The sequence below is a fragment of the Hevea brasiliensis genome, chromosome 7, assembly GCF_030052815.1.
Source record: "Hevea brasiliensis isolate MT/VB/25A 57/8 chromosome 7, ASM3005281v1, whole genome shotgun sequence".
NCBI classification, from domain to species: domain Eukaryota; kingdom Viridiplantae; phylum Streptophyta; class Magnoliopsida; order Malpighiales; family Euphorbiaceae; genus Hevea; species Hevea brasiliensis.
The window spans coordinates 96753961-96766728 of record NC_079499.1 but is presented as its reverse complement, the minus strand read 5'-3'; the positions used below and the strand labels follow the sequence as shown (position 1 = coordinate 96766728).

At 33.7% G+C, this 12768-nt stretch overlaps 1 protein-coding gene across 1 annotated transcript; it reads left to right on the top strand.

Annotated features, from left to right (window-relative positions):
- Positions 1-8657: 8657 nt before the first annotated feature.
- Positions 8658-9485, top strand: LOC110666445 (uncharacterized). Its single transcript, XM_058149456.1, has one exon. The coding sequence runs from the start codon at positions 8658-8660 to the stop codon at positions 9483-9485; it is 828 nt and encodes a 275-aa protein (XP_058005439.1).
- The last annotated feature ends 3283 nt before the right edge of the window (positions 9486-12768 follow it).

Here is a 12768-nt window from a genome sequence, read left to right as displayed (position 1 = left end):
GAACTGTTGGCAGCTGCTCTTCTACTTGAGCAGCTCTAGGCCTCCTACCCCGCCTCCTCGGGGCAGGTGCCTCATCCTGTGCTGACACCTCGTCAGGCACATCTGGTTCTGGTGCAGTGGCAGCTCTCCTGCTTCTACGCATTTTTCTGAAATTCAGCAACATTAGCCCACAAAATTCAAAACTGCACGTTACACAGCTTTAGAGACTCATATTTACACACAATATATGAAGCAGAAACTAGAAGCAAAGATGATAATGCAAGACGAATATGGACCCTATTTTCCGCATGTGACTCCTAGTAGACTCTTCCCAACACTTTGGACAAACAATCCCTAAGAATCTGGAGCCTAAGCTCTGATACCACATTTGTCACGACCCAACCTATGGGCCGGACCGACACTAGACCCTGAGCCAGCCTAAAGCTCCCGAGACCCGTAGTAAGCCTAACTATTCATTAATTCAACTCTAAGGCCCATTTGGGCCCAATTTCAAGAAATCAACCGGACAGAGTCCAGCCATAAAGTGGACCTTTCAACGGGGAGTTTTTGACTCATCCGACTTGTAAACAAAATATGTCATCAATTGGGGGAGCTCAGCTCACCCTCCACATACTCAAATCAACATAAAGATAAATGGGAGCTCAGCTCCCTCATCCAGTCCATCAAACATGCATATAATAATTTTACAAGTCCACATAACAGTTTATATTACAGACCCGAATCATTTAAATATTTCTAACACATGCGGAAATTCTAGGAGTAAATAAAATTACACAAATATTAATAAACAACCTGCGAAGAAGAAAAACAGGTTAACCATAATAAAATCCTCCTGTAGCCTGAAAAATATTGAACAGGAGTGAGCGTTCGACTCAGAGAGTAAAATATCAATTTTAACCATAATCTCTATAACTATCTAAAACTAATGCACCCTGTGGAGTGAAATGCAACACCAGCAATAATTTCACATCATAACATCAAAAAGGTAATTTGGAGCACTCACACACCCAGTAATATCAATCATAATATATATGGGAGCTGATCCCCTATACAGCTCTCTTAATTCCAACTGTGCCAGCGAAGAACTCAGCTCGGACTTCCACTTAATAACCAAATCGGGGTCCCAGCGAAGAACTCAAGCCGTGTCTACCCCGAAGGACCGGGTCCCAGCGAAGATCTCAAGCCGTGTCTACCCGTCCTATCCATAGTCCACACCACATCACACGCACGCTAACGCACGCACACTGCTCCAAATTACCACAACAACATACATGGCACTTTCACAGTTATGAATGCAACATAAATCGTGCCTAAAGTTTATCTACATAGATATATGCATATAAGTGATGCATGGGCATGCTTGAACATATAATAATAGTGAAATTACAATTAAAATTAATATTTTACTCACAGACTTGACAACGGTCACTGTGGCGGCTGGGCGGAGTAAGAAGGCTGTCCCGGCTCACCTGACAATTACATTACAATTATTTAATACAAATGACTCAATACAAATCAAGAAAAGACCAAATACTTCCTAAGTCGTGCCGAAAATCCGGCAGAGTCTCCCCTATACCTAGGACCTACCCAACCTGCAAAAGGGCTCAAAACACACTTCTATATTCGCAACTCATATATCCACAACTCAATCACATCACACAGCCTCTTCTGGGCCCATCAAATCAATCATCTATCACAATATGTAAAATTTCAATTTAGTCCTTATAATTGATCATTTTTGCAAAAACTACCCAAACAAGCTCTAAAAATTCTAAAACTTTGCCCCGCGGTCCTTAGCAATATTACTAGGCTATTGCAAAAAGAATCATAATTTTCTAAGCTACCACGAATATTTTATGGATTTTTAATCCTATTTAAGCACTAGAAAATTACGAAAAAGCAAGGTTCGGGTTTACCTTTGCTGATTCCGACTTCGGAGACGCGCTCGGGACGTCTGACAATGGGGGGTAGCCAAAACCTCGATCCAGTTCGGAGACTTTTCCGGTAGCGGGTCTGTCTGGCCGAAAATTCACAAACCTGGACAACTGTCGAATTTCAGCGAATTGAGGATACCTACACAAAGCCCACAACACGGGGGTTAGTACATAAAATTTTCAAAATTTTCTAAGCTCATTTAATGCTCGGAAAAACACTGCGAAGTTCCGTGGGACCCACCGAAAAACAGTGTCAAAAAATTTTGAAATTTATATCCCCGCGAAGTTCTCGACGAGTGGAGCGCTCTGGTACTCTCGGTTTTCTCGTGGGGTTCACGGTTTGCGAGAAATCTAGCCCGAAAGTCAAAATGGGCTAAAATTTCCCGGGCAAAAATTGGACAAACCGCTCTATGGATTTTGGTGTTCTTGATGTCTATGGAAAGCTCTCGACGAGTAGATGAGTTTAGACACAAGACCCGGTCTGATTGGTGGCCGGATCGACCGAATTTTCGCCGGGAAGACGAACGGTCGCGCGCGCGTGCGCATCGCTTCAGGAGCCGTTTTCCGGTGTTCCAGGCGGTGGCCTGCAGTGGGGGAGCGGTGAGGCGGCGCGCCGGCGAGCTGGGGTGGCAGGGGAGGTGGCGGCGCGGCAAGGGGAGGAGGGAGGAGAGAGAAAAAGAGAGAAAAGGGGAGAGGGGTCGGATGCGCGCGGGGAGGAGGAAGAAAAAGAAGAAGACCGGTCCGATCCGGTCCGGTTCGATTCGGCCGGTTCAATTCGGAATACAAAATTTTGAATTTTTACTTTGCCTCGGGATCGAAAACGAGGTCCAAAAATTCCGAAAAAATTCTAGAAAACTCAAAAAAATTTATAGACTCCAAATATATTTTTAGTTTTGCCACGTGGTCTTTAAATTAATTTTTAAAAATTATCAAAGTTTATATTTTCGGAAAATCAAACCCGATTTTTAAAATCCGAAAAAAAAACTCAAATAATTTCTTAAAATTTAAATAAAATTAAAATACCAATATTACTTATCAAATAATAAATTTAAAATTTTTGGGGTGTTACATGATATATAGAGGATTAATTAAACTGTTAATTTGATAATAATAACATATATTTTTTTTCTATTTGTTTTCATCAAACTTTGTAAATAAAGCACATTCTTTTCTCTACACACACCTACTGTTTGCTATTACTATCATCAATTACTGTATGTATTAATTCTTCCAAATTTTTTTTTAATATTTACTTTAATTTAACCTAAGTTCTTGTTGGGTAATAACTTTTAAGATAGTATTTAATATTTTAGTTATAGCATAGTGAATTTTTATTCCATTACTCCTTGTAGGTTTCGTCTCTATCTATAAGTGATATAAGTACAACTAACCCAATTGTATTGATTATAATATATTAATAAAATAAGTAAACCGTTTTTTATATATTTGTGTCTCATAATTTATTATACTTGAGATGGTTGCTTATATATGATGATTGTGATATTTTCTCAATTGGCTTGCCAATTCATGCTAATATATTTATCTTATTGAACATATTATTGCGAGATTCTCTAATAGCTAGTAAAGTAATTGATAGCTATTAAAATATTATTGAATAAGGTTTAAATATTTGAAGTATGAATCTGGTTCTAGAATGAACATATATTATGAATATCTAGGTATACAATTCCAATACCATAAATTGTATTATATTTCTCCATTAACTCTTTCTAGTTGATTAAAAAAAGAAGAAAAAAAAAAACTCTTTCTAATTGAGTTTTTCAATTTGTCATTAATATAGTTTGAGAAATTCAATGTCATATTAAGGCATTTTGACAAATTTAGAGCATAATTGATTGGAATTTCTTTTTTCGTTTAATTGAATATCCTTACCAAATTTAAGTGTCAAATTATTAAACATAATTCATTCATAATTATTTGATTAATATTAGAAATATAAAAAAAATGCATAAAAGAGAATATATTTTTTGTGATTTAATCCACTACAAGAAAATATCAGAACAGAAACCGACTTTAGAAACGGATTTATATCGGTTTATAATTTAAAACAGCTTTTGCAACGGAAATTGAGTAGAACTAGTTAAATTTATCAAAAACCGATTAGAAACGGAATTGAAACCGAAATTTGAAACAGAAAAACATCGGTTTCAAAATTCCAAATTAGCATCAGTTTAGAAACCGATTATAAACCAAAATTTAAAACTGACATATATTCTGTTTCTAATTTGAAGGCTCAAAATTAGTTCTATTGTATTAGGTCATATTAGAAACCAAATAATGTTGGTTTCTAATTTATTGAATTTAATTTAGAAACCGATTGTATTCGGTTTCCACAATGAATGTATTTACTATTTATATTTAGAAACCGATTTTTATCGGTTTCGAAATTAATATAATTTCTATTCTATTTATTAAATTTTAAAGTGAAAATAAAAACCGATTATCTTCAGTTTCTAATTTATTGTAGAAACCGATAACTTTCAATTTTAAAATTTATTTATTGTATATTTTATTTAATAAATTTTAAAGTTAATTTAGAAACCGATTTATGTCGGTTTCTATTTCTAACAGGTATATTTGGAAACCGATTTGTGTCGGTTTCAAAATTAATATTATTTTTTCTTTGAAATTTAGATACCGATAGTTTTCGGTTTCAAAATTTATCTATTTTATCTAATATATTTAAAGTCAACTTAGAAACCGATTTCTATCGGTTTCTATTTCTAGTAATATTTAGAAATTGATTTTTATCGGTTTCAAAATTAATATAATTTCTATTCTATTTATTAAATTTTAAAGTGAAAATAAAAACCGATTATTTTCGGTTTCTAATTTATTGTAGAAACCGATAACTTTCAATTTTAAAATTTATTTATTATATATTTTATTTAATAAATTTTAAAGTTAATTTAGAAACCGATTTATGTCGGTTTCTATTTTTAACAGGTATATTTGGAAACCGATTTGTGTCGGTTTCAAAATTAATATTATTTTTTCTTTGAAATTTAGAAACCGATAGTTTTCGGTTTCAAAATTTATCTATTTTATTTAATATATTTAAAGTCAATTTAGAAACCGATTTCTATCGGTTTCTATTTCTAGTAATATTTAGAAACCGATTATTTTCGGTTTCAAACTAAATCTATCATCAATTTTATCGATTAAATTTAAAGTCAAATTAGGAATCGATTCACATCGATTTCTAATTCTTTTGGTTAATTTTAGAAATTGATTATTTTTTATTTCAAAAATTAAAGTGTTATGTAATTATATTTAGAACCAATTATTTTCAATTTCAAACTTAATCAAATTAGAAACTGATTCTTATTGGTTTCTAATTCTTCTATTTATATTTCGAAACTAATTAATTTTGGTTTCAAAATTAATCTATTAAAATATTAAAAGGAATTATTTTGTTATAATTAGAAACCGATTTGTGCGGTTTCAAAAGTTTATATATACTATGTATATTTAGAAACCGAATATTTTCGGTTTCAAAAAACTCTTAAATTAGAAACCGATTTTAGTCAGTTTCTAATTGCCATTTATTTATTTAAGAAAAAAAAAAAAAAGAACTCTCATCTGATATCACTCAGCTGCCCGTGCCTGTTCTCCCAAATACCCAAATAGCTTTCTTTGCTCTCCAGAATAAATCTCCTCAATTCGGTGGATTGAAGCGCGAGTGGGATCTGCTCTTAAGGTTTGCTATTTAATTTGATGGTCATTTTGTTTCTTTGTTCTGGGTCTTTCACGCTAGCTGGTCGTTTTTGATGCTTAGGGTTTCTTTCGTCTCGATTTCCTCCTGGAGAGTCGACCAGAGACTTTGCAATATGGATTCTTCTTGGCATTTTTACCTCTATTTTCAAGTCAAGCTCCTGTAATTTTCTATTTCCCTCTCTCTCACTCTCTTTTTTTGTTTATTTGTTTTTTTTTATTCCTTCTTTCTGCGTTTACTCTTTTGTTTTCTCCTATACTCTATGTGGACCACTGTTATCATATTGTAGTTAGGGGTTTTTCTTTGAATTGCTAGATTTATGCTTGCTTCTTCTATTTTGAGTTCATTGACCATTGATTTGTAGGGAGATTTGTTCTTTTGGGACAATGGTTATAAAGGGAGATTTGGGTTTTGTTGCTTCTTTATGTATTAATTTAGACCTTTAGATTTGAGGTGTTTTTCTAGAAAATTGCAGGTTGAAATTTTGGATTTAAGTCAAAAGTTCATTGCTTATTAAATATCTACTGTGGGATTTGCTTTTGTTGCCTTTTGTGGTGGGATTTTATTATCTGTTAGTTTTTTGGAGCTTAATTCTACAGTTTCGGTGTTAATTTGAAGCTTTCTTGGTGGTCATTCGATTTTCTCTTCTAATAAGCCTTCTGGTGAGCATATGTTTGCTTTCTATATTTAGTTACTGAGTTGTCTAACTTGTCTTTTTGTTTAAAGCTCTACTGGGTTTCTTGAGCCAAGTATAGGTTCTACTGGATTTCTTAAACACAGTATAGGCATTTATTTCTCTTGCATTGGTATATTTGTTAACTTGTAAACTCGAGTGAAAATAAGAAATTTCATTACTTGATTTTCATCTGTATATGTAGCTTGTGCATGAGATATGAAATTACGAACAGGGACTATTCCCATTCTCATTTCTTGATTGCTAAATTTGATTACTGACCTTGGTATAACATTAATATATGCAATGGTAGTGGGGGTGAGTTTGGTTGGTTGTGTGAGATTCATCAAACTTTAATGTCATTTTTATTGGGTAGGCAGTTGGATTTTAATTCTATTGTGTTATCTACATCATTGTGCCACATTCCTATTTGCTACTGGCTGGAGTTGGAGGGTTAATATTTTTTGAACACTTTTGGCAGCAAGCACAGAATGCTGATAACCTGTGCTAACCTTCTTTGTCTTTTATACTTGTTCAACTCCCTTTCTGGGATGGGAAAGTGAGGACGTTGAATTCCCTGGAATGAATTAGTATTGGTTTTCTGGTGTTGTTGGTAATGTGAAAATCTGGGCTATATCCAATAATTGAGGGCAACTTATGACCTAGTTGGCAGAATGGATGCTTCACGTTCATAGGTTGAAGTATTATGTACATAGGACATTTGATTGGAAACCATTATAATTTGACAGGTGATTAGGTGTTTTGGAACTAAATATTTTTAATTAATATTTATATAGTATATTAGCATCGTTTTTTAAAATTCAAATGCAATCATGTCTGGTTCCTTGAATACTTACTTAGTTTCATCTTTCTGCAAAGGGTGGAGGTTTTATTTCTATTTTTTTGTTATTCACCTTTTGGATTGAACAAATTGGTTTTTGGTGCTGGGTATTATATTGAACATTAATTTTGCTATTTAGCAATTTCAAGAGCCCAAATTTACATCATTGAGTGAAAAATACCTTGGCAACCAAGATATGGGTTGCCATCATAACCCATATTTAATTATATATATCTTGCCAAGGTATATATATATATATATATATATATATATATATATATATATTGTGTTGGGTATTATATTGAACATTAATTTTGCTATTTAGCAGTATCAAGAGCCCAAATTTACATCATTGAGTGAAAAATACCTTGGCAACCAAGACATGGGTTGCCATCATAACTCATATTTAATTATATATATCTTGCCAAGGTATATATATATATATATATATATATATATATATATATATATATATTAAAATTTAACTAATATTTAAAAAACAGTTTTAAGTTATTTTCTATGCTTTTTCTTTATAATAAAAGTCATATTTTTATTTGATTTACAAATAACTTTTTTTATAACTGAAATTATACTGTATTTTTCATTATTAAAATTAAATAATTATTTGAAAATTTATGAATTTACAATAATAATAATAATAATAATAATAATAATAATAATAATTAATCATATTATTATAAAAAAATAAAAAAATAATACATATAAAAAAATTATAAAAGCAAAATAAGTTTTTTTAAAAATAAAATAAAAAATTATTTTTATGGTTATTTAGTAGGCTATTAGTTGTGGATGAGTACACTCAAATAGTTCAGATGTAAATTAGCAACCAAACTTACATATTTAATTACAAATAAAAGATTGTATGTTATTTTATTACCATACTAATATCTATTTTTTCATGTCTTTTAATTTTAATGATTATTATGTTTTTTAATTTTATACTATTATGCCATATAATGTAGTTATTTATTTATTTACTTTTGGGTGTTAAATTTTATACAAGAATTTACTGGCAGAATTTCTTTTTTTTTTTTTTTTTTTTGGAACTACAGTCTGTCGCACTCTCTTTTGGTCACTATCTCTCGTTATTTTGTCCCTTACTTTCAGTATCACACAGGTAAGTAATATTTTAATATGGCGTTTTAATTTGTAGATGCATGCATATCAATTTTTGAGGTGATAATTTTTTCCATTTGTAGAAATTTCGTAACATCTCTCATTGTTCTCTGGGTGCAAATTTTATGTTGTGCACTTGGAGAACTAATGGGAGATGTTGCCGGAATTTTTACAAATATATGACATGTTATTATCTGTCTGTTATTGGTAGAGATGATACAATTCTAATTAGGTTAGGGCCTTACCTTTCAACGCATGACTGGGGATATGATGTAATTTTGATATATGACATATCATTACTAATATTCACTTAATTATTACACAGCTATTAGCAAAATGGGATCAGATCGGAGATGGATGTATGCTAGGTTAAAAGATGGTCTATTGACCTCAGAATTCATAGAAGGTATTGAACAATTCATAACATTTGCTAAGCAACATCCAGAGTGGATGGATGGGGATAAACTGAAGTGTCCATGTAATCATCGAAAGTGTCAGAATCGTAATTATGCTGATGAGAATACAATTCGGTTACATTTGATGAAGCATGGATTCGTGCCATATTATTATAAATGGATTCTACATGGGGAACCCCGCACAAGTAATATTGATAGTGAAAACATAAATGTTATGATAGCGGAGTCTGATCAAGAGGTTGATAATAGCACAAGCAATACCTATGAGCAATTGGTAATGGATGCAGCAGGTCCTGATTTCTTTCAGGATGTAATGGATGAGCCTCCAAATCCATCAGCTCAAAAATTGTATGACATGTTACAAGCTGTTAATCAAGAGGTGTGGCCAGGTTGTGAAAGCCATTCGCAGCTCTCAGTTGTTGCAAGGATGTTGAACATCAAGGCAGAACATCATTTGTCAGAAAGGTGTTTTGATGACATTTGTCAACTTATGAAAGAGGTGTTACCGGATGAAAATTTAATGGCTGAAAACTTTTACAGTACAAAGAAGTTGGTCCAAGCATTGGGCCTACCTGTTGAGAAGATTCATTGTTGTACTAATGGATGTATGTTATATTGGGCTGAAGATAGTGAGTTAACGAATTGCAAATTTTGTGACCATCCACGGTTCAAGCGACATAGTCGAGGCTCTTCTAATTTTCAAACCAATGTGCCACATAAGAAAATGTACTACTTTCCTCTCACATAGAGATTGCAAAGATTATATGCTTCGAATGCAACAACAAAAGAAATGAGATGGCATGCTGAGCATAACCATGAAGATGGGGTAATGCGTCATTGTTCAGATGCAACTACATGGAAGCACTTTAATAAAACACATCCTTCATTTGCTGCTGAGGTTCGGAATGTAAGGCTAGGACTGTGCACCGATGGGTTTCAACCATTCGGTCAGTCTGGACAACAATATTCATCTTGGCCAGTCATTGTTACTCCTTACAATTTGCCTCCTTGGTTATGTATGAAGGAAGAGTATATGTTCCTAACGGTAATAGTTCCTGGTCCAAGAAACCCAAAAGACAAATTGGATGTGTACTTACAGCCCCTTATTGCAGAGTTGAAACAGTTGTGGGAAGTTGGAGTTGAGACATATGACCCATCAAGGAAGAATAATTTTAATATGAGGGCTGCGTTATTATGGACAATAAGTGATTTCCTTGCATATTCAATGTTATCCGGTTGGAGCACAACAGGCAAGATTGCTTGTCCATATTGTAGGGATGATTCAGATGCATTCACATTGACAAAGGGTGGTAAACAATCATGGTTTGACAATCACCGTAAATTCTTACTAGCTAACCATCCTTTCAGACGGAATAAAATTGCTTTTAGAAAGAATAAGATAGTTACAAAAAGTGCTCCCCCCATTCTATCTGGTGAGGAAATTTTAGAACAAATAGAACATCTAGGATTAATGTGTGTCACAGATATGGGTGCAGATGAGAATAATAGTTGCAAAGCAAAAAACACGGGTTGGAAGAGACGGAGCATTTTTTGGGATTTGCCATATTGGAGTACTAACATGCTTCGCCACAACCTGGATGTCATGCATATAGAGAAAAATGTATTTGAAAATATTTTTAATATTGTGATGAATGTTGAAGGGAAGACAAAGGACAATGCAAAATCAAGGGAAGATTTGAAAGAGTTTTGTCACCGACCTGAGTTAGAGAGGGATATGGTAACAGGAAAGTATCCTAAAGCATGTTACACATTAGACAAACAATCAAAAGCAGTGTTGTGTGAATGGCTTAAAAATCTTAGATTCCCAGATGGTTATGTGTCAAACATGGGTAGGTGTATAGACATGCGAAAACTAAAGTTGTTTGGGATGAAAAGCCATGATTGTCATGTCTTTATGCAAAGATTACTCCCAATAGCATTTAGGGAATTGCTTCCAAAAAATGTGTGGCAAGCATTAACCGAATTGAGCAATTTCTTTAGAGAGTTAACTTCAACAAAACTTAAAGAAGAAGCCATGTTACAGCTCAATGAAGAGATTCCTATAATATTATGTAAACTAGAGCGTATATTCCCTCCAAGTTTCTTTGACTCCATGGAACATCTCCCAGTGCATTTGGCTTATGAAGCATGGATTGCTGGTCCTGTGCAATATTGGTGGATGTATCCATTTGAGAGGTAACTAGTTTAATGTATTGTTGCATACTATCATTACATGGAGAAATAAAAACTTTGTTGTGACTAAATAGTAAATGGTACAGGTACCTTAGGAAGTTAAAAAATAATGTGAAAAATAAAGCCAAAGTGGAAGGTTCCATATGCAATGCATACTTAGTTGAAGAAGCATCGTCATTCTGCGCTCATTATTTTGAACCCCATGTCAACACAAGTCATCGAAAGGTTCCACGTAATGATGATACAGTCGAACATATGGATGAACATCTAGGGAATCTATCAATTTTCACTCATTCCGGTAGGCCACTGGGAAAAGGAAAGGTTAGATATCTCACAGAACAAGAATTTCAAGCAGCACAAATGTACATCTTGTTGAATTGTATAGAAGTAAAACCGTACATTGAGTAAGTTTTTCTAATATTCAATTATTATAATTGTTGCAATGCCATTATTGATTCCAAACATGTAATTAACTATTTTCATTGTGTGCAGCATTTTTGTTAATGAGTTACACATGGCCAATCCAAATATCAATGATAAACAAGTTGATGAGAAACTAGAGCGTGAATTTGATAAGTGGTTCAATAAATATGTTCACAATCCCTCCAATAATATATCAAGCCAGTTTTTAAAGGATCTATCAAAGGGTCCATTAAGAAGTGTTATGTCCTACAATAGTTATGTAGTTAATGGTTATAAATTTCACACTAAAAGTCATGGTTCACATAGGGCAACGATGAACAGTGGGGTATGTATCAAGGGGACTAATTACAGTACTAATGAAAGTGACTACTATGGACAATTAATTGAAGTGCTACGATTGGAGTACCCTGGATTACCAATCAAAAGAACTGTATTGTTTATATGTGATTGGTTTGATCCAACACCAAATGTGGGAACAAAGATTCATCCAAAATATAAACTTGTGGATATTAATCATAAAAGATCCTTCAATAGGTATGAACCATTTGTTCTTGCTATCCAAGCTGCTCAGGTGAATTATTCCATGTATCCAAGCTTAAAGCGTGACAAGGATGATTGGTGGGCCGTGTTCAAAATCAAAGCGAGATCTGTTATTGATCTTCCTGAGCAAGTGAATGTGACAACCCCCCCTGCATGGGAAGAACCATTTCAAGAAGATGAAATGGAAGTCCCTTTGATTCCAATTGATGATGATGATGATCAACAACAATATTTGAATGATCAAAATGGTGTACTAGTTGAAATTAATGAAGAGGATGTTGAAGATGAAGAAGAGCTTGAGTTGGACTCAGAAAGCGATGAGGAATGCGATGATGTATATGATAGTGATACTAATTAGAATTAGGTATTTCTCTTAATGAATTTATATTTCTAAACTTGAAGTATAAATTCTAACTATTGAAAATTTAAATGCGTATTATGTATCATAAGTTGAATGAAGCTAACTAATTAATACAATTATTTATGCGGGATGAGAGGCACGATTCTGAGGGGAGGTTTGTTGGGTCATTCACGGTCAAGGCGATTACATGCGGGGATGAGCCCAATGATCAACTAGAATAATCTACACAGGTCAGCCTCGGGTTCCTTCACGATCCATTGGAGTCGACACGGATCCGGAGGGTCTCTCGCTTCAACACAGCAATGAACACCTCCACCTCCACCGCCACCACCTATTACCCCATCTTCTGAGCCTGCAATTGGATCAACCTCTGGTCATGAAGGTCATTCAGTTGGGGCAGCACCAATATCATCAATGGATGGCCTATCACTCACTACATTTGGAAGAAAGAAACGAATAAAGCTCATTAATGGCACGTAAGTATTAAAAATTAATTAACTTTATCTATGATTTG

Excerpts from the sequence above, each read along its gene's own strand:
- LOC110666445 (XM_058149456.1), top strand. The coding sequence starts at position 8,658 with ATGGGATCAGATCGGAGATGGATGTATGCTAGGTTAAAAGATGGTCTA.